Source organism: Actinia tenebrosa, unplaced genomic scaffold (assembly GCF_029948245.1).
Source record: "Actinia tenebrosa isolate PJP-AT-01 unplaced genomic scaffold, QUT_ActTen_1.0 PGA_scaffold4__44_contigs__length_22323623, whole genome shotgun sequence".
Taxonomy (NCBI): Eukaryota; Metazoa; Cnidaria; class Anthozoa; order Actiniaria; family Actiniidae; genus Actinia; species Actinia tenebrosa.
In genome coordinates, this window is record NW_028292581.1 from 20,859,763 (window position 1) to 20,878,729 (window position 18,967).

The window sequence follows — 18,967 nt, forward strand, 5'->3', positions numbered from 1 at the left end:
TCGGGGGTAAAACGTCATCTCGCTTCAGGCTTATTTAATTCGGAAAAATTAATTTCCGACCTCGCTGGGAATCGTGGGTAGTGGGGTCGTGGGTTCGATTCACAGCGAGGTCGGAAATTAATTTTTCCGAATTTAATTCCAAGGGCTTTCGCCCGGAATAACCTCGTTCCCAAGCACTATAACTTATCTATATTTCCGTATCTCCATGTATTTCATAAGTGCTACGCGGTCCACATATTCTCATCTAGCTGATATTGATATAGTTGATACTGAATAACCTGTCAGACATGTTAATTGTCAGCTCAATTATAAAATCGAGATCATTATGTAGATATTGGCATTAAAAACAACACCGAAATCTATATGAAAATTTTCCATGTTGTTTTGAACAAGCCGCTTGACTGTTTGTTTTCAGAATCTAATGTTTCTTTTTGTATCAGCATTATGTCCAAAAAACGGTCCTCAATAACTACATCAATGTCAGTATTTTGACAAAGTTTAATGAAAGAAGCTGAATATTCCGGCTGCTCATCATAGTTAACTGATAAATTCCCTACAATATATTAGGCTAAATGTTTCTACTGATCACTCATTAAACGATGGATGAAATGTTTTTTATCAGGCATTAATAGGTAGAAAGTGACCGTATCCTTGTTATTCTGCTATCCTTTCTCACTGAACACGGCTTCACAAGATTCAGAACAAGAACCATCTTTCTGACGAGGCGCAAGATAAATAGCCGTCACTTCATAGTTTTGAAAAACTTAGTTCGTTTAACAGAGCTAACCTTCTTTACATTGGGCTCTAGACATAACGAGATTTAAGTACATATCTCTCAACGTGAAGGGCACATTAAATAAAGAACAATTAGCCTTGAATACGAGATTACTTTACCTTGGTATGTAGTTGACAGTAAACACCCGACAAGAACAACAACTACAATCAACTCCATAAATGACACTGAAAGATGACCTTAATGCTCATTCACTTGGTTCGGTTCACTGTTAGCCGGTGTGGTAGGTTCAATCTTACTCCAACTTAATTTATGTACATAACGGTTTAGTTTCTCTTCTCGCTCCAATGATCATGCATCAACAAGTAATTAAAATTTTAAGACGCCTCTTAATTAGCAGTTAACGATGAAAGCCATGTCGTCAGTGACTAATAATACAATCATCAACTTACAGCTCATTACATCGAGTCACTGTGACTGTCATATTATCGTGCGTATTGAAGCCGATGACAACATTTGAGTGGCGACCCTATGTGTAACTCTATGTGGCTTGGCTGTCAATAAAGGATCTAGACAAAAGGACATATAAAATATTAACTTATTTACATACATTTATATAATATATTTATACTTAAATATGTTGAAAACGACAGTTGAGACGATCATTTCATCCCACCGCATTAGACATACTATTTTTTAGTTTATTTTTAAAGAGCTTTTTTAAAAGGTCTTCTGTGTGTTTCCTTTAGTTAAAAACCATCTGGCCCGCCTTATACTGCAGTTAAAATCCTTCTTCCCGTACAGCATGTTGCATGATTCATATCATTGAATACTTACCTTCATAAGCTGTTTTAGCGGACATCCCTAGAACTAGAACTGTGTGTGCAGGATATCACCGCATCCTATGTTACGGTGTTGCGACCCGTTATTTTCTGATTTAACATCGCATAAGCAGCTTCAATCAAACGGTATTAAATGCAGTACGCACTGAAAACATTGAAAAACAACTGAGCCGGTTAATGGATAGATATTTTGTTTTATTCAGTTTTCTGATCATATTGTCTAAGTCCTAAGCGAAAAGCATTGAAAAAAGAATACTTGTTCCACTTTGATTAGTAATGGAGATAATGGAACACACCCCATTTTCGGAGTTAACCTGAAAACTGGTTACAGCGAGCTGACTTTGGAAATTACGAGGGCAGTGAAGGTATTTGTATGAGAACATCCAGGCGTTTAGTTCTTCGTACAGTCACTGATTTACTTAAAGTCATTCATTTGGTGACAAAACCAAGACTACCAAACGGGACTGGGCGAATTAGTTATATTATGCTGTTGCAGGGCTATCAATCCAAAGTCATTCATCTTCGATGCTTCATTCGAATGGTATTACAAATATTGGACTTGGGGGTGTCCTGGTTACTAAAATGGAATATTACTTTTAAGCAAGCAAATAAAACTTTTAATATATTATTATTATTATTATTATTATTATTATTATTATTATTATTATTATTATTATTATTAAACATTAGAGGCTCCCGCACTCCTTTTTATAAGAACAACGAAAGTGACTTTCTATTGGACTTTAGCATTAATACTAACCTTGCCGATATTAGATAATTTTAGACTTTTTTATAATGCTTGTTTTTCATTTTGTTTTTTTTCTAGTTTTTTGTAAATAGTAACTTTTTCTCTTTAAATTTTCACAAAGTACATAATGTTATTATTAAACACACTAAACAAATGCAACTAGAAAGAATTAGTTATAATTAACTAATTATTGGTAAAACTCAATTAAAGCGAGGCATAAGTTTCCATTGAGGACAACACTGAGTTGGTTTGTTTGGTTCCCTAATTATTCTACTACTGTTAAAACCTGAAATCTGGATTTATTAAGTTCAGACTTTCCAAGGTGCACAGTTGAACGGTTGCTATTTTTCACTCTTCCACAGTTCCACAGCAGCAGTAATTAATAGTCGTTAACCTATGGTCAATAAATCTGGAGAAGGTTGATGATGATCAAGAAACCAATGGCAAAGTCGTGCAGAAGGTTCTCTTTCTTGGGTGAGCAGCGGCCATGAATAGCTGAGGAAGTTCCCATCTCAGCGCCGTTCTGGCTCTGTCTTAAGCATTCAGTGGTCAGGCATGTTTATACAAGTTCATTAAAGGTATAATAAGAATAAGAACAGATGAAATCACATAAGTACCAACAAAGATCCAGAGAAACAGGTGATCGATGATAGAAGCAGCAAGTTTGCTTTCAGCCATCTTTTGCTCTTGATTAGTGCGTTGATTTCCCGACCCGTCCACAACATCATCAAAGGCACAGTTATGCAGATGATGTTGATGATAACAACGCTTCGTTGATGGAGATAAAGCGAGCAATTCTCCAACATCTTCACTATTCGTGCTCGAAACATGGCTCTTGTTGTCGTTCTTTTCCAAGAACTTGAATTCGTTGATGATGCTGCCATTATTGTTGGATTTCCTGGATCTAGTATCACAGAGAGGCTCAGAGTACATAACTCGATCAAGTTCTTCATCACCATTAGAAGGATGTGATTTTCCACAGCAATCAATACGAGAGAAGGAAGCTTTAGTTGCCTTCTTTCCTTGATCTAGCAAATGAGCAACATCAAATCCAAAACACGGACCAATAACTTTAAAAAGAATCCTTCGCAGTTTGGGTGACAGACCATCTCCAAACATGTAGCTGTAGTTGATCTTCAAGCTTACTCCAGTAGCCAAAAGAGCAAGAAATACTTCAAAAATTGAGAACGTGTAGTAGATACCAATTACTGGAACAGCATCAGATGTTGGAGGAATACTCTCGGCTACTAGAAGCATGAAGACAGTCATACTTAACAGAACAGTGATGACAAACGATATACGCTCACCACACTCCACGGGAATGAAGAACGAGAAGAAGGCTAACAGAGAGATCAAGATATTTGGGATCACAAGATTCACCACGTAGAACAACGGTCTTCTTTTCATGTGGATGATAAATGAGATCTCAGGATAGGGTTGATTAGGACAGCATTTATAAAACACTTCCTTGCGTTCGATTAACACTTTGAGTACTTCCCATTCTCCATTTTCCACTCTAGTGCTAGCAATTGCTGCTATTTTCTTGGTGTTTCTGATATTCACTTCGTTGCCATTATACTGCCAACATCCAAATGTAAGTTTACATATCTGAGTGTCAAAAGGAAAATCAGCTACATTGATCCTACAAAGGGTCTTAAAGATGAAAGGAGCGGCCCAATAGGTGAAACCATTGTGGCTGAGACGAACTCGAGTTTTTATTGCATCCAATCGTCCACTGTACTCTGCATAGACACTGTGCAAAAATAGAAAATGAGGTGTAAATTAGCAGACAATAAAATGCATATTTGTATAGAAAATTGGAACTTCGCCCAGCAGGACAGGTTTATAAATCAAAAAAATAACTTAAAAGCTGCTATTAGATATAAGTTTCCTTTCTTTGTATCTATTAGAGGTTTGTCCCAACATTATAATGGATAGCATATCAAAACCACGGTCGCTGTTCTACATGGAGTGGTCATGAATGTGTGCAAGAATGCTGAACACAGAACTGAACTGTAAATTCAAAGTGAAAGGTATAGACAATCTAGTACTTACTTGTTGTATAAAACTGTGTCGGGTTGCCATACTTTATTTGAATCGATAATCAGTTCTTTCAAGCCTCCATACTGCGATTCATTCCATGACGTCAGAGGATTCGTCCAGAACTAAAATGACAAAGGAAGACATTCTAAGCTTCCTTAAGAATTGGATCAGAAAAGTACTTGACTGATAGACTCACCTGTCGAACCCAGATACTTGTTGTTAAGATTTGGTTTTTTTCATCCTGTGATAATGATCAGACAAACATGGAAAAATTAATACTGAATTCTGCGACATCAAAACATTTAACTCCGTGCCCTAAAAAGATTTATGTATATAATGCAGTTTCATAAAAAGGCCTTTACATGCTTTTTGGGAAAACCCTTATCATACAAGGTCTTTTTTTTTCTTCTTCTTCCCCCCCCGACACGTTTTGGTGATATAATGCACTAATGAATTCACTTAATTGCAGTAGACATACAGAGTGCATAGCACAGCTATATCCGTAAATAAGTTAACTGACAAAATGTACAAATGAGCACAAAGTGTCGTAGTACGGTCTACTGAGGTCTACTGAACTTACTCACTTACTCATTTGTGCAATTTCTTACTATCAAGTTATTCACGAATATATGGTATGCACTCTAGCTTTTATTTCTTGCTGCTGTTACAGCAATTTATCCATTCAAATTAACGTACACCGATCATTGTGGGCTTCTATGGATCACTAATGATAAATTATTAGTGGTGCTAAATATATTCACTTAAACCACTTGGATTACCTCTGCATGGAATGTGATAATAGAAATCATTCCATACACTAAAAACAATCATTTAAGCTCAACTGTTTACACCCATGATAATGATAATGATGGTTATTATTGTTTTTATTCAAAGTACTGTAACCAGGAAAATATCGCCAAACCGGTCACTCTTGTTTTGTTTTAAGGCACTTAGTAGTGTTAATTGTTTATAGCCACGTCCTTCTACACTAATCACAGCTATGATGGAGGCTTTTAAAAACACTTAGCACTTTCAATATTAAAAGTGCACCGAAATCAATACAATAACAGATGACACAGTGCAATACTTCAAACATTACCTAGAAAAACCTCAACAATATGCCCGGCACAGCAGCCCACCAACATTACCAATGAGATTTTTACATGTCTTTGGAAAAGTCTCCCGACCTCATTTTATGATTGCGGGTTTTTGTTGTTGTTGTTGTTGTTTTTTGTTTTGTTTTTTTTTTTTTTTTCAAATAAAGAGCTAAAAATTTGCTAAGAAGTAATTGTTTTATGTTTTGATCAAAATATGTGAAGACACGATAAGATTGAAATTCGAAGCGCAGTTTTCGCAAGGCACGTTATCTATCTTTTCTTATTTTCAATGTTTGTACTACTGAGTATATCACCATTAATTGACTTCAACTGAACTGCACAAACAATGCACAAAAAAACTATATGTAATGCAACTTGTATAATTGTACACATGTACAAAGTACCTCAGTAGATCTAGATTTCTTACATACAAGCTCAGGTATGATGTAGCCGAAAATGCATGCAATGCAATCTGTACTGAGGACTGGCGACCTACGCAGACTGCAGACCGAAGACCACAGAAAAAAAAATAACTTAAAAAATTGTAGAATAAATACACGAACAACCTATAAAAACAAGAAACAGTGAAACAAAAAATAAATACAGTAAAAATACCGACAATAATGATGAAAACACTCACGCATTCCAAGTTTATTCCAAGAGAAAAGAAAAATAAAGAGATGTGATGAAGCTAAGACACCTTTTTTCCAAACAACTAGCTTGGTTTAAATAGTTACTGCATTCATACCAACTAGCAATTATGGTTGTTATGCATAATAATAATTGGTGGACGTGGCTAGGAGGAGCTAAATCAGCGATAAACAACATCTTACCACATCTATTATGTTATTAAAGGTGATGTCCAACGTAAAGTTAACTGTCTCATCTTCACGGACACTTGGTCGTACGCTGTTGGAGTACTTGGAAATCACTTCTTTGAGAATTCTATTCTCGTGATCAGCAGAGATACCTGATTTTAAAAATAGAGTTCGCCACATTCAGCAATTTAGAAAAAAATCTCATTAAACACACACTTATGCAAAAGTTTGCTGCTTAGCATTTTTGTAAAAGCAAAATATATAATGATATTACTGAACTGGTTAAGAGACAGTAAACTCAGAAAGCAACTGGTCAACTGCGCACATCAAATTGAAGCTAATTATTCGACCATTTGCAACATTTTTGAAAAAAATTCTCATATAAGAAATTTATGTAAACTTTTGATGCTGAGCTTTTTTTTTCAAAACAAAGTATTAACATAAGAGGCAGTAAATGCCCCAAAAAATCAGAACAATTAGTCTAGGCGATGAATAAGCAGGTGACGCTTAAAATATCAATCACTTTCTGGAAGAAAGATTACACACTCCGCATGACGCTTCAGCCTGAAAAATCAAGATAAGACATGAATTTTGAAAGAAGATCAAAACGAATTTGTGGTTTTTAAGATGACTACGAGGGTTTAATACTGAAAAGTAATAGTTTATTCATTGAGTTCTGTGATAAAATTATGTCACTTGTAAAATATAACATCAGTAGAAATAAATATATATCTAGAGAAGCTTTACATGATCTTGTTTTGAGATACAGCAAGAAACACAATCAATATGCACATATAAATAAGGTAGTGGGCGCCTGCTAGCACAAAACTGTTTTTAAAAGGCAGTTAACAATGAAAAATCTAAGGCTTTTCTGGTTCGATCTTTCCTTCAAATTTCAAAATCAGAGAGCAAAAATGTATGAAAATCTTTCCCTCCAATATAAAATAATATCAGATGATTTCACACCTATCCTGAAGGAATGTACTAAAGACTTACCTTCCACGGTGTTCAGGAGAAAGAAATCAAGAAAGAAAAAGGTAGCTAGTAAAACATTCATACAAAATTCTACAAGGTTTCGACTGGAAATGGTGGTGTTGGTTTTCCAGAGATGTTGTTTTTTATGCCATCCAGTTGCCATCGTTTCAGTACTGCCGGCTTGACTTGTGACTACGCTATCCGACAGCCAAATAAATTCCTGCGTAACAATTAGCCCATTAACACCTGGAAAAAATCATTCAACTAATCGTCTACTAACAGGTCTTATGTGTGCGGTCGATGTTTTTCAATCACATTTCTGATTTGTTCTAATAATGCATGAGCATTAAGCCAGTTTGGCAGGTACTGACCTTGCTTCAAACATTAAAGATATATGTTGAAAAAATATAGAAAATAATTTAATCCATAAGAAATGAAATTGAATCGTCCTTATTATGTATGTCTTCTCAAATACATGCTCTATAGAGAGAAGGTTGAAAATGTCTTTTTTTCCCCAAAAAAATCTTCGTAATTCAATATAAATCTAATAAGACTGCGGACCCTGTACAAAGCATTTCTACAAAATTGAAAGCGGTCTTAACAAATGCAGTTTTTCAAATCATTCAGTTAAAAACTAGAATTCGTAGATAATCACTGAGTGAGGCCATTACAATCGACCGAGTTGTGTCATAAAGTGAGAAGAATATCTTTACTAGCGCATATCAAACAAACAAGTACTGCTATAACTCTATCAGAATAATGAATAAAACTCAGATCCTCTACATGTGAGACAAAAACTGAACAAATGGCAAAGAAATCTGGCGATAAATAAAGTGGAGCTTTAGTTTGGCTAGTCACTATGGAAAACCAATTAGTTTTATATCATAGATACTAAATGACTAACATGACAAACTACTTGTGAACGATAAAAGAAAAAGTAATCCCTAAGTCTTTAAGTAGCTGATGTATCATTTTATCTTTCGGCTTAGTTCATCGACATAATCAAAAAGAAGATTTGCATTCCCACAGTAACCAAGCAGTACTGAAATCGAGACAGAAAAGAAGGGACTTATTATAAACGTTTCTTCGTTTATAGAAAATGAAAATTAAAAAAATTGCAAATAAATGATCAAGAAAACTGAATAGTTGGTGTTGAGCAAAACCTAGAGATGAAATGCTATGTATATAATCCAGATTAAAATCTTTTCAATAAAGTGCCTCATAATAAGTTACTCTTGATATTTTCCTCGTAAATCTTCTTACTGATAAAACACTGGAATTAAAAGATCTCTAATCCTTAAACTAGATAATTTCATTTCTTTCCGATCACGGTCCCAGCCTCATTCACTATGCACTAAAACCACTAGCACATGAATTCTGGACACAACTTAGTATAGCAATAAAAGTTGAAAGTTAATAGTGAAAGGACTCATAAATAACTTGAACATCCCCGATAATCACCATGCATCATCATCAGATTTTCCCTCTCGGCCCGCCCTTGGCCTTTAGGGCACAACTACTCCGGGAAACGTCCTCTGAGCAGATGTTTGAGCTTGGTTATCGATCATTATGATAAAGAAGACCAATTTCGGAAACGTGAGTTAAGTATACATTTACACGGTACAGAGTTGAGTGAGTGAGTTATGTTCTGGTATACAAACAAGCAGCCGCTTCCATCTTGTTGAAGTAATACACCTACCACAAACCACAGCACACAAGGTGTGCCTAATGTGCACTTAATGAAAGTGACTTGATACTTTATAACCAAGGGAAGTCTCTATTGAAGGGTGTCCGTAATACAAGAAGTGTATGTATTAAAAAATCTATAAAAAATCTACAAAGCTTTTCGCTGTCGTACGACAGCGTGGGACAATCACAACAGAGCTAGGCTCCAAACTAAGTGAAAGCCCAGAGATCGAATTAGAATTTAGGAGTTGATTTTTGAGGAGGGAGAAAAACCGGAGAACCCGGAGAAACTGGAGAAAAACCCTCGAAGCACAGGAGAGAACCAACAAACAACTCTACTCCTATACGACATCGAGATCGCCAGGGACTCGAACTCGGGCCGCATTGGTGAGAGGCGGCGCATTAGCAGCGCACGCCACCCGTGCTTCCCAAAAAAAAGTGTGGTGTACTGTGTTCTGGTGTTTCTCGTACATATAGAAAACCTTTCAATCAATCAATATTTATTTAGTACCAAAATTGCCAAAATTACATTTACTAAACAACAAAAATACAGAAAATTGGTACAAGCCAGCTGTAATAGCCATTGGCTAAACGAAAAACAAAAGAAAAGCAAAAACAAAGGTTTTCTAAACGCATATAGGAGGTGGTATAACTGAATAATAATAAATGATATTCAACCTGTCCATATATCTCGAATAAAATGAAATTTCTGATTCAGGCATCCCTGCTGATTTATTTCCACCATGCTAACTGACCAAAATGCTTTTAGTATTGTTAGGGATATAAGAGTGAATGTCAGTAAAAATCAAACAAAATTTGAAAATTCGCGGACACGGCCAAAAAATCGATTCGGCTTACATTTTGCCTATTGATAGGACTGGATGAGTGGGTAAAGGAAATGGGAGGGATTTGATCAAATATCTATTATTTTGAAAAATTACGAGCAAAAACGATTTCAGCCTGACTTTCGCTCAATCCGACCCACCCGACCTCGGTATTTAGGCGTTTTATAAGTGTTCTGTACAAACGCTAAAACAAAAGCAAATTTATTGATTGATCGTATCTATGTTAATTGGACCTAGTACAATCAAGATTTAGTAATTTCAACGGATATGAATTATTTTTGAGAAGAACGGAGGCCTTTTAAAATGACGACATGCATAGGTGATAAATTCACCTGTAAACCACCTATCATTCGAGCAAAGAAAAATGCATGTGGTATTTCATCAAAACTCTCAATATTTTCACCAGATATCCTCGAAAGGAAGTTCTTTAAGCTACGTAAAAAACATTCCGGGCTCTTTTTGATTTTGGCAGCATAAGCGCCCTTTAAGTTTCGCAAATATTGAGTCTTACTCCACACACTGAAATCGACAACAAACTGCATGCGCGAAAGAGGAAGTCAAATAATTGTTTTTCTAGACCGAAAAAATACTCAAAAGTACTTCTTCATACCTTAAAACGATTCCTTGGTATGTCTAGCTATTTTATATTCAATTATTTAAAATATTTTGGGAGTCAAACTGGAGTTTGAAATCCGCGCGCGGCTCGACTTTTCGGGCCATAATTACGATAGTTAACTAAGTATGCTTTGGTGTATCGTAAGGTTCTGAAATGGCACATCGGTTGTGCTATAATACTAAATGAAAATAATTTATATTCAAACGTTAAGTCAAAAGTTTATTTCAGTGTCGTTTGAAGGAACTTTGCTGAGAACTTTCACCATGCGACGTTTGATAAAATGCCAGTAATAATAACTTGTAGATTTCCAATTACCTTCGTGAATATTTAAATTCAAATTCCTTTTTACGTATTTGTTCAGTATTCAGTGCGGATACATACGGATTCAGTATTCTCTTCCTGATTCCGTGGTTTTATGCAAACCTTTTTGGTGTCTTGTTTCAGTACGATGAAGCCGCTTCATAATCCACTCTTCACGAACTCCCGACCTTTTACACGCCGTCGAGCATAGAACACCATTGTGCGGATTGAATAGAATGCAGACTTTACGCAGTACATGAACAACAGTTTTTGACAATATTGTTTATTCGTTCAATGTAGGGCTTTTTCCTTCTTTGGGAAAGGTCTTCAACATCTTTTCCAAGCTCGATGCAAACGTTCCTCAATTCCTCTACACATAGTTTTGATAACTTGTTCTTTTGAACCATTTCACAGATATTGAAATCGAAGCAAATAATCGGGTGATTTAACTGTACCGCCATCATTACATTGGCACACAAGGTGGAAAATTGTGTTTCAGTTTCTGCTGCATATATATCTTCATCGTCATTTTCCATTACAACTGGGCAATTGAGACGCTTCTTTGCAGAGAGGCGACTAAAGAAACCGGATATTTGCTGTTTAGTAAGCACTTCATCTGGGGGAAATAATCGGGCTCCGTCGGTACGTCGGGTTACAGCCATTGCCTTGGAAACTTCTTGGGGGTCTACTTTTCTTCCGCTGACTCCTCCTATTTGAAACTGCTCAGTTAAGAAGGCAGTCTGCTTTGATGTGAAACGCTTCTTTTTCTTCGCAGACTTGAGGGCCCAGCCCATTGGAAGAGCAGTTAAATCTTCCTTCCCACCAACCGCTTCACATTGAACGTCTGGAACTCGAGTAGCTCCCTCTGTCAGTTTAAAGGCGTATTCTTTAATTGCTTTATCGTATAGGGTTTCGTGCTCAGGCATTCGTTTGTGCCTTCCTGTATCAAGATGATTTTGAAGAGAAGAAAATATGCTGTATGCTTTTATACAACCTTCTTCTGGACACGTAAATAACATGGCTTCATCATTATCATCATCATCATCATCATCATCATCATCATCTAATTCTTCTTCTTCTTCTTCTTCTTCTTCTTCTTCTTCTTCTTCTTCTTCTTCTTCCTCATATTCTTCTTCCTTCTCTTCTTCTTCTGCTTCTTCCTTTTCTCCTTCTCCCTCATTTTCACCAAACTGAATTGCATTTGAAGTTTTCTTGGTGTATCGGTGTCTGACAACTCGAAAGGCGGGGTCAGATGCCAAAGATGTTGAATTCAGGGTTTCTAAAGCACCGAGTTTTTCAGTAGATACGCCAAAGGTATCCCAAGGCACTAATCGGCCTGGACCAACATTGAATGCTCTCCATACTCGAATACCATTCATTTCGTATTCAAAGTTATTTAGCAGGCTTATACCATCCCACCTCAATGAAAGTGTGCTAGCAGTTGTAGCAGCAACATAGGTGGCCTTAACTCCAGGTAGTCCTTGTCCTGATTCAATACCAGTTTTGAGCTGTAAAGCGTTGTTTACATCATGGCCTTCATTTACATACCTTCCAATGGCCCCCTTAATTGTGGCTGCTTGGCGGTCGCATGCCCCCTTTCCTCCCTGGGGATCCGAAAAGTCATTCCTTATTATAGTCACGCCAGCAAGATCACCAGCCAGCTTAGCAGATACAATGGAATTTCCGCTATGATAACAGCCAGCGTTGTCTTGTTTATAGTACGCTTTTTCCAGGTAAGGCATTTCCTTTTTCAGCAAACGAAGACAATCTACCATTATGCCAGACACCGTGCTGCTGTCTTGTGTACAGCTTTGAAACACATGAACAATCGTTGTAGACTCAAGGTGCTTGTTATCTTGTGACTTGCGAACGGCAACCGTAATGTGCCATGGGAGACCACGCTTGGCAAACCAGTCAGACTGGGCTTCTCTGAATTTCCGTGGTATATACTTCATTGCCCAGTCTTGTACCAAGAGCACAGATTTGTTATCAAGTTTGTTTAGGACGGAATGCTTTGCCTCATCTTGGTGGACAGATCGCAATAGATGGGCTTTCCAAGACAAGATAGCATCTTTAGCGCGTTGGAGCACATACACCATGTCACTTTTCTCTTCTCCATCACTGTAGTTTCCATAAACTAGGTGATGGGCAATTTCAGACCATATTTCACTGAGTTGACGAATTTATTTCCTTTACATGCGAATTATCCATACATTTCAACTTCTACTGCATGAATTACACTAAATCCACATGAATCCCAATTCATAGGCAAGAAATAAAGCTTGTTGTTGCTGCGTAACTTCAGTGAGTCTTCTAAAGAACTCAAACTAATGTGGACTCAAACAATGTTCACAACTGTGTGTTGTGTGCCCTTGAGGTCAGTAAAATTACTGGCACGCGCGGGCACGTGGCAATCACGTGCTCTACCGGAAGTAGGCCGCTACAATCACTACATGATGTAGTGGCGCATTCATTTTCCAAGATGCGAAATACGTTTTTCAACTGAGAGCATTGCGCACATGAATCAAGGTGGAGATGGTCACAGTCGCCTTTGAAGTCTGCGTCGTTCGGGTCACTAAGCGCATAAACGCGACAATGATCGGAAATGGTCGACGATTCAGCAACATGCAACTAAAAAAAGAGATTAAACGGATCAATTGATTAAATTAAGGTTTCAGTAAATTTACACAGGCAACGAATGTTACTCTACTCGGTAGATGCCAACCTTATAATCACCCTTCAGGTACTGTTGTGATGATCGTAATTGTTGCTTGATGTCTCTGCCCCAAATTTGAGTTTTTCCACAATCAATTAGTTTGTCAACAAGGCTGTCAAGCTCGTCAAAGGCGTCACTTCCCTGTGCTGAAAAATTATCAAGTCCTTGGAGAGATGTACGAGTAGAAGCAGAACAAACGGTCAAAACTCTCTGTAGTGTTCGCTTGCTCATGGGCTTAAAGGCTGTTTCCTTACAGTATTGCTCATACTGCTGCACAACACGTTCTGGTATCATTGTCCTGATGACGTTGGGAGTTTTGACGATCTCACCAGTAGATAATTTTAGAAGCCTCTCTCCAAAAGGAACATCCTGGATAGCGTGAGGGCTTGTAATAAAAGAAACAAAATGCTCTAACTGAGACGGATCAATTCTCATTCTTTTGTTTTCCCAACTTGGAAGCGGTGCTGCTCGGGCATGTAACAGTCTGTGCCGACGAGCTATGTTGTAACGATATCGGGTAAGCATAGGAATATGTTGCTTAAGTTCTTTGAAGGTAATTTTGTCAGCCATCATCGACAGAATTTGTCGCCGCGTGCTCCAATACTGTGCTATTGCATAACTTTCAGCATAGGCTTCGAGCAGTTCTAGTTCTTTATCACCTTTGGGTGCGAATTCTTCTTCATCTTTGCCCACATTGTTATTTTCATGCAACGCCCTCCAAAGGCTTATGGAATCTTCCGGAGTAAGGACATCTAACACAGCAGAAATACATTGCTTCGCTTTTCTTACGTAGCGTCGTTTCGTTATTTCGTGGGCTTTATTCCAGGGTACTGATAGGGAAACGCGAATTGGACTTATATCTCGAAGCTGTAAAAAGCCATTGAGCTGTCGAAGGGGCTCATCATCATCATCATCATCATTATCATCATTGTCACTTTTAGAAGCTTCGACGCTTTCATCTAACTCTTCCTCTTCTTCTCGAGAAGGCACATATACGCTTTCTCTTCTACACTTTGGAGTAATTGGTGAATCTGGTGTCACATGAGTCTGTGAAACAAAGCAATTCCAAATCAGTGTGATAACAAATAAGAAAAAACATTCGAATCAATAACGTAATTCAAGACTGAAAATCGAAATCTTTCTCACTCACCAGTTTCAGGGATTCCATATTAGTTGTCATTTCTTCTATATACTCCGTCACTTCTACCTCAGACTTTTCTAACTCTTCAGTCTGTAGTTTATCCAGCCACATACGGCATTTTGGACAAATTCCTATCAACAACAAGTAGGGAAATATGCCTAAGCAAATTTATAACCGACTTCTACGGATCTTGCATGCGCAAATCTTCATGAAAAGCCACGTGACTGGACGGATTTTTAAAGTCAGAACAAAGAACCGTATGTCTGGCCCAGTATGGGCCTTTTTCACGCGGCAGCCATGTTGGTTTACACAATAGATTCCACTACGCGTATTCTGGCATTCAGAATACATTTATGCGAATGAAACAAGATTTTTATTCTCATAAGAATAAACATGGCTGCTGTGTGATAAAGGTCCTTAGTACCCGGGTCTTATAGTTTGGTAACCACTAGCTGTTATTACAGTTGACCCCACAATGAGAGAACCTTATTTGTTTTAAGGATCATTCAAGCGAGACTACTGGATCGATACAATGCATAATGAGTCATTGCAACCGCAATGACGGCTATTGACTGTGTGGGACAGCTGAGACAATAGGCCTTTTTTTGGCAACAACAGGTCACGTGACCCTACCCCCTTAAAATGAACAGTTGTGTCAAAATCAACATCAGAAATGAAAAGAGCACCTCGATATTATTAAAAGGGCAAAAGTTTTAGCTCATAACGATGACTATAGGAGAAATGGCATTAAATTGCCATTTCTCCTGTGTTACTGACATGTTATAAGCTGAAACTTTGCCATCTTGCTAATATTGAGGTGTTTTTTTTCCATTGCTGATGTTTATTTTGACTCAACGTCTCTTTTAACGGGAGTTAGGGTCACGTGACCTGTTGTTGCAAAAGGCCTATTGAAAACTAAATAAATAAATAAAATTACCATCAAATAATTTAAAAATTTCAAAGTCTCAACAATCACAAATTTATTAAGTGATATTCTTATGAGCATGACATACACAAACATATTGGGAGATACCCCTATCATGAACACTTAGTAACTCATTAACCATTGACTTAAATCAGTATATACCATCGCCTAACAAGCCAACACTATAAGAGCAGTAAACATTTCATAACAGCAACAAATTATAACATCTCATAAATAAATTAGTTTTTCATTGCTTACCAGAACCAACAGGGATAAGCTCGTTTGTTATCTCCATTATTTTGCGAGACTGAAAGAAATTGATTCCCCTTTGTGCCAATGGAGCACGTCTTGAATCTCTTGCGTGTTTGGAAATCGAGGGGGGCATACAGCATGACTTCCTTGTCCTTCTCCAACCAATTCCTAGCCTTGATCGATGCGACGGACAAATAGTCATCTCTTGAGTATTTGAACGCGATGAATTGAAAATTCCACATCGAGCAAGTATGAGGTCCACCTCAGTCTCTATACCGGAAAAATCGAGCGCTTTCTTATGATTCGCTATTTCTTTACAGCAAGACACTAATGGAATTACGGTTTCAGCTTTTCTCGCACGATTTTCTGCGCCGCATTCTCCTCCGCATATGATCTTGAAGGAACACGACATCTTGTTTGTAAGACGACCAAGTAAAAGTAATCAGGGGGAATTTGAATTTAAATATTCACGAAGGTAATTGGAAATCTACAAGTTATTATTACTGGCATTTTATCAAACGTCGCATGGTGAAAGTTCTCAGCAAAGTTCCTTCAAACGACACTGAAATAAACTTTTGACTTAACGTTTGAATATAAATTATTTTCATTTAGTATTATAGCACAACCGATGTGCCATTTCAGAACCTTACGATACACCAAAGCATACTTAGTTAACTATCGTAATTATGGCCCGAAAAGTCGAGCCGCGCGCGGATTTCAAACTCCAGTTTGACTCCCAAAATATTTTAAATAATTGAATATAAAATAGCTAGACATACCAAGGAATCGTTTTAAGGTATGAAGAAGTACTTTTGAGTATTTTTTCGGTCTAGAAAAACAATTATTTGACTTCCTCTTTCGCGCATGCAGTTTGTTGTCGATTTCAGTGTGTGGAGTAAGACTCAATATTTGCGAAACTTAAAGGGCGCTTATGCTGCCAAAATCAAAAAGAGCCCGGAATTTTTTTTACGTAGCTTAAAGAACTTCCTTTCGAGGATATCTGGTGAAAATATTGAGAGTTTTGATGAAATACCACATGCATTTTTCTTTGCTCGAATGATAGGTGGTTTACAGGTGAATTTATCACCTATGCATGTCGTCATTTTAAAAGGCCTCCGTTCTTCTCAAAAATAATTCATATCCGTTGAAATTACTAAATCTTGATTGTACTAGGTCCAATTAACATAGATACGATCAATCAATAAATTTGCTTTTGTTTTAGCGTTTGTACAGAACACTTATAAAACGCCTAAATACCGAGGTCGGGTGGGTCGGATTGAGCGAAAGTCAGGCTGAAATCGTTTTTGCTCGTAATTTTTCAAAATAATAGATATTTGATCAAATCCCTCCCATTTCCTTTACCCACTCATCCAGTCCTATCAATAGGCAAAATGTAAGCCGAATCGATTTTTTGGCCGTGTCCGCGAATTTTCAAATTTTGTTTGATTTTTACTGACATTCACTCATAATACGTTATTCAAACTTTCTTCCATATTGTTAAAGGGCAGCCACACCAACCCAGAACTGCGGGGCTCAAGTATACTTGACTGTTTTATATACACAAAACAACAAAAGGCTCTATCGAATTGTTTTGAAAGCAAGAGAGCAGTTGAGATCCATTATTCAAAAACTAAGTTAGATTTACAAATAAACGGTCTAACTAAATATTTTATTTTCAATAACATAGGCAGGCAGGGAGGGAGGGAAGGAGGGAGGGAGGTAGACAGCCAGGGAGGGAGGGAGGGAGGGAGGGAGGGAGGGAGGGAGGTAGACAGGAAGGGAGGGAGGCAGGCAGGCAGGGAGGCAGGCAGGCAGGCAGGCAGGCAGGCAGGCAGGCAGGCAGGCAGGCAGGCAGGCAGGCAGGCAGGGAAGGAGGGAGGAAGGAAGATGAGAGACATTAGTAAGTAGAACCATATCGTGATACGGACACCTCCTTTTTGGAGCTACGTGAGGGCCATGAGTTAATTAGATAACTCACTGGTTTAGTTATTGCGTCACCCTCTTTAAATAAAGTTCATCGCATCGCATAAGGTCACCACTTGTATAACCGACCACCGTAATACGGACACCCCTTGTAAAAACTGACTCGGACATCTTTTCAAATGTATGGAAACTAATATTTTTTGGTAGTAGTACAGACGACATTTGTACAAAATGCGGATCCTAACGATAACAGGTATTTCTGGTGCGACACTCTTTCATTCTGACAGGCGAAAATACTACAAAATTACATTAACATATGAAAGCATTAAGCACGAACTGACGACATTCTAATCTGGCAGTCTTTCAAACTCTACATATAATTAATTCAATCGATTTTACACTTTTTAAATGTTTGGTATGTTTTTTACGCTCATCTAGACTTGGTGCTATTCTTTGCGGGAAATTCTTTGCATTAAGTAAGGTCATTAACTTCATCGCTTGTATAAAGTTAAAAACGATCTAACGAAACGTTGATGGCTATCAAGACAATATTATGACATTCTCACCATATAACAGTATAACAGTATAACAGTTTATTTGCCATTAGATATTCATTATATACAAATTCTATGCATATAAATGATATTTATGATAATGGAAAGGAAGTCAGATTTGAAGCCGTGAGGCTTATTAAGGAATCAGACTTCCTCATTTAGTAATTTATGTTTAAGAAGAAAAAAACATTGTGAAAAAAACATATGCAAACGTACATCGACTTGGACGGGAAAATTCTGCTTATTAAAGACTATGAGTACAATTGCCCTAAAACGCTTTGAAGTGCATCTACTAACACCAAAAAGAAAATGATATAGAAACAGAAGCACAGTAAGAAAAGTAAACACACACAGTATAACCATGCACCAATCGAAGTGGAAGTTTCATATATGACAGCACGAATTAAAACAATTATTCGGTATACTTACGGTAATAAGTTCGCTAATCTTGTCTTCTTTTAAGCCAAAAGTTAAATGCAGCCGTAAAAATCAATATTAAAAAACGCCAGTAAAAACAACTGTGAAAATGATTAGAAAGGTGGCGCTGTTATGTGTGCGCATGAGCAGGTTAACTCAAATGAGCTTCATGTTTTATTGAACCAATCATGAAGCAAATAAAGAGTGATGGTGCGGCCTTAATCGATTAATTATAAATAGTTTATAACAAAAATCCCGAGAAAACAAACAGGTATATTTCACCTTCTAGCTCTTAACTGTCAGTTTCAGGGTTTCAAGATAGGAATCAAGCCAGTT

The 18,967-nt window shown here is 37.4% G+C and overlaps 2 protein-coding genes across 3 annotated transcripts; both read right to left on the minus strand.

Annotated features, from left to right (window-relative positions):
* Nucleotides 1-1,749: 1,749 nt before the first annotated feature.
* Nucleotides 1,750-18,936, minus strand: LOC116298970 (neuronal acetylcholine receptor subunit alpha-10-like). Of its 2 annotated transcripts, none has more exons than XM_031707565.2 (6): nucleotides 18,644-18,936; nucleotides 7,278-7,476; nucleotides 6,297-6,433; nucleotides 4,563-4,607; nucleotides 4,379-4,488; nucleotides 1,750-4,076 (listed from the first exon to the last, which is right to left on the minus strand). In XM_031707565.2, the coding sequence occupies exons 2-6, from the start codon at nucleotides 7,417-7,419 to the stop codon at nucleotides 2,873-2,875; spliced, it is 1,638 nt and encodes a 545-aa protein (XP_031563425.2). In that variant the 5' UTR covers nucleotides 7,420-7,476; nucleotides 18,644-18,936; the 3' UTR covers nucleotides 1,750-2,872. The 2 variants fall into 2 exon arrangements, with proteins under 2 accessions (XP_031563425.2, XP_031563427.2); XM_031707567.2 differs by having other exon boundaries at nucleotides 7,278-7,502.
* LOC116298976 (uncharacterized) lies at nucleotides 10,245-14,004 on the minus strand. Its single transcript, XM_089037023.1, has 3 exons — nucleotides 13,429-14,004; nucleotides 13,154-13,334; nucleotides 10,245-12,816 (listed from the first exon to the last, which is right to left on the minus strand). Exons 1-3 carry the CDS (start codon nucleotides 13,990-13,992, stop codon nucleotides 10,949-10,951), a joined length of 2,613 nt encoding a protein of 870 aa, XP_088893149.1. The 5' UTR covers nucleotides 13,993-14,004; the 3' UTR covers nucleotides 10,245-10,948.
* Nucleotides 18,937-18,967: the final 31 nt, after the last annotated feature.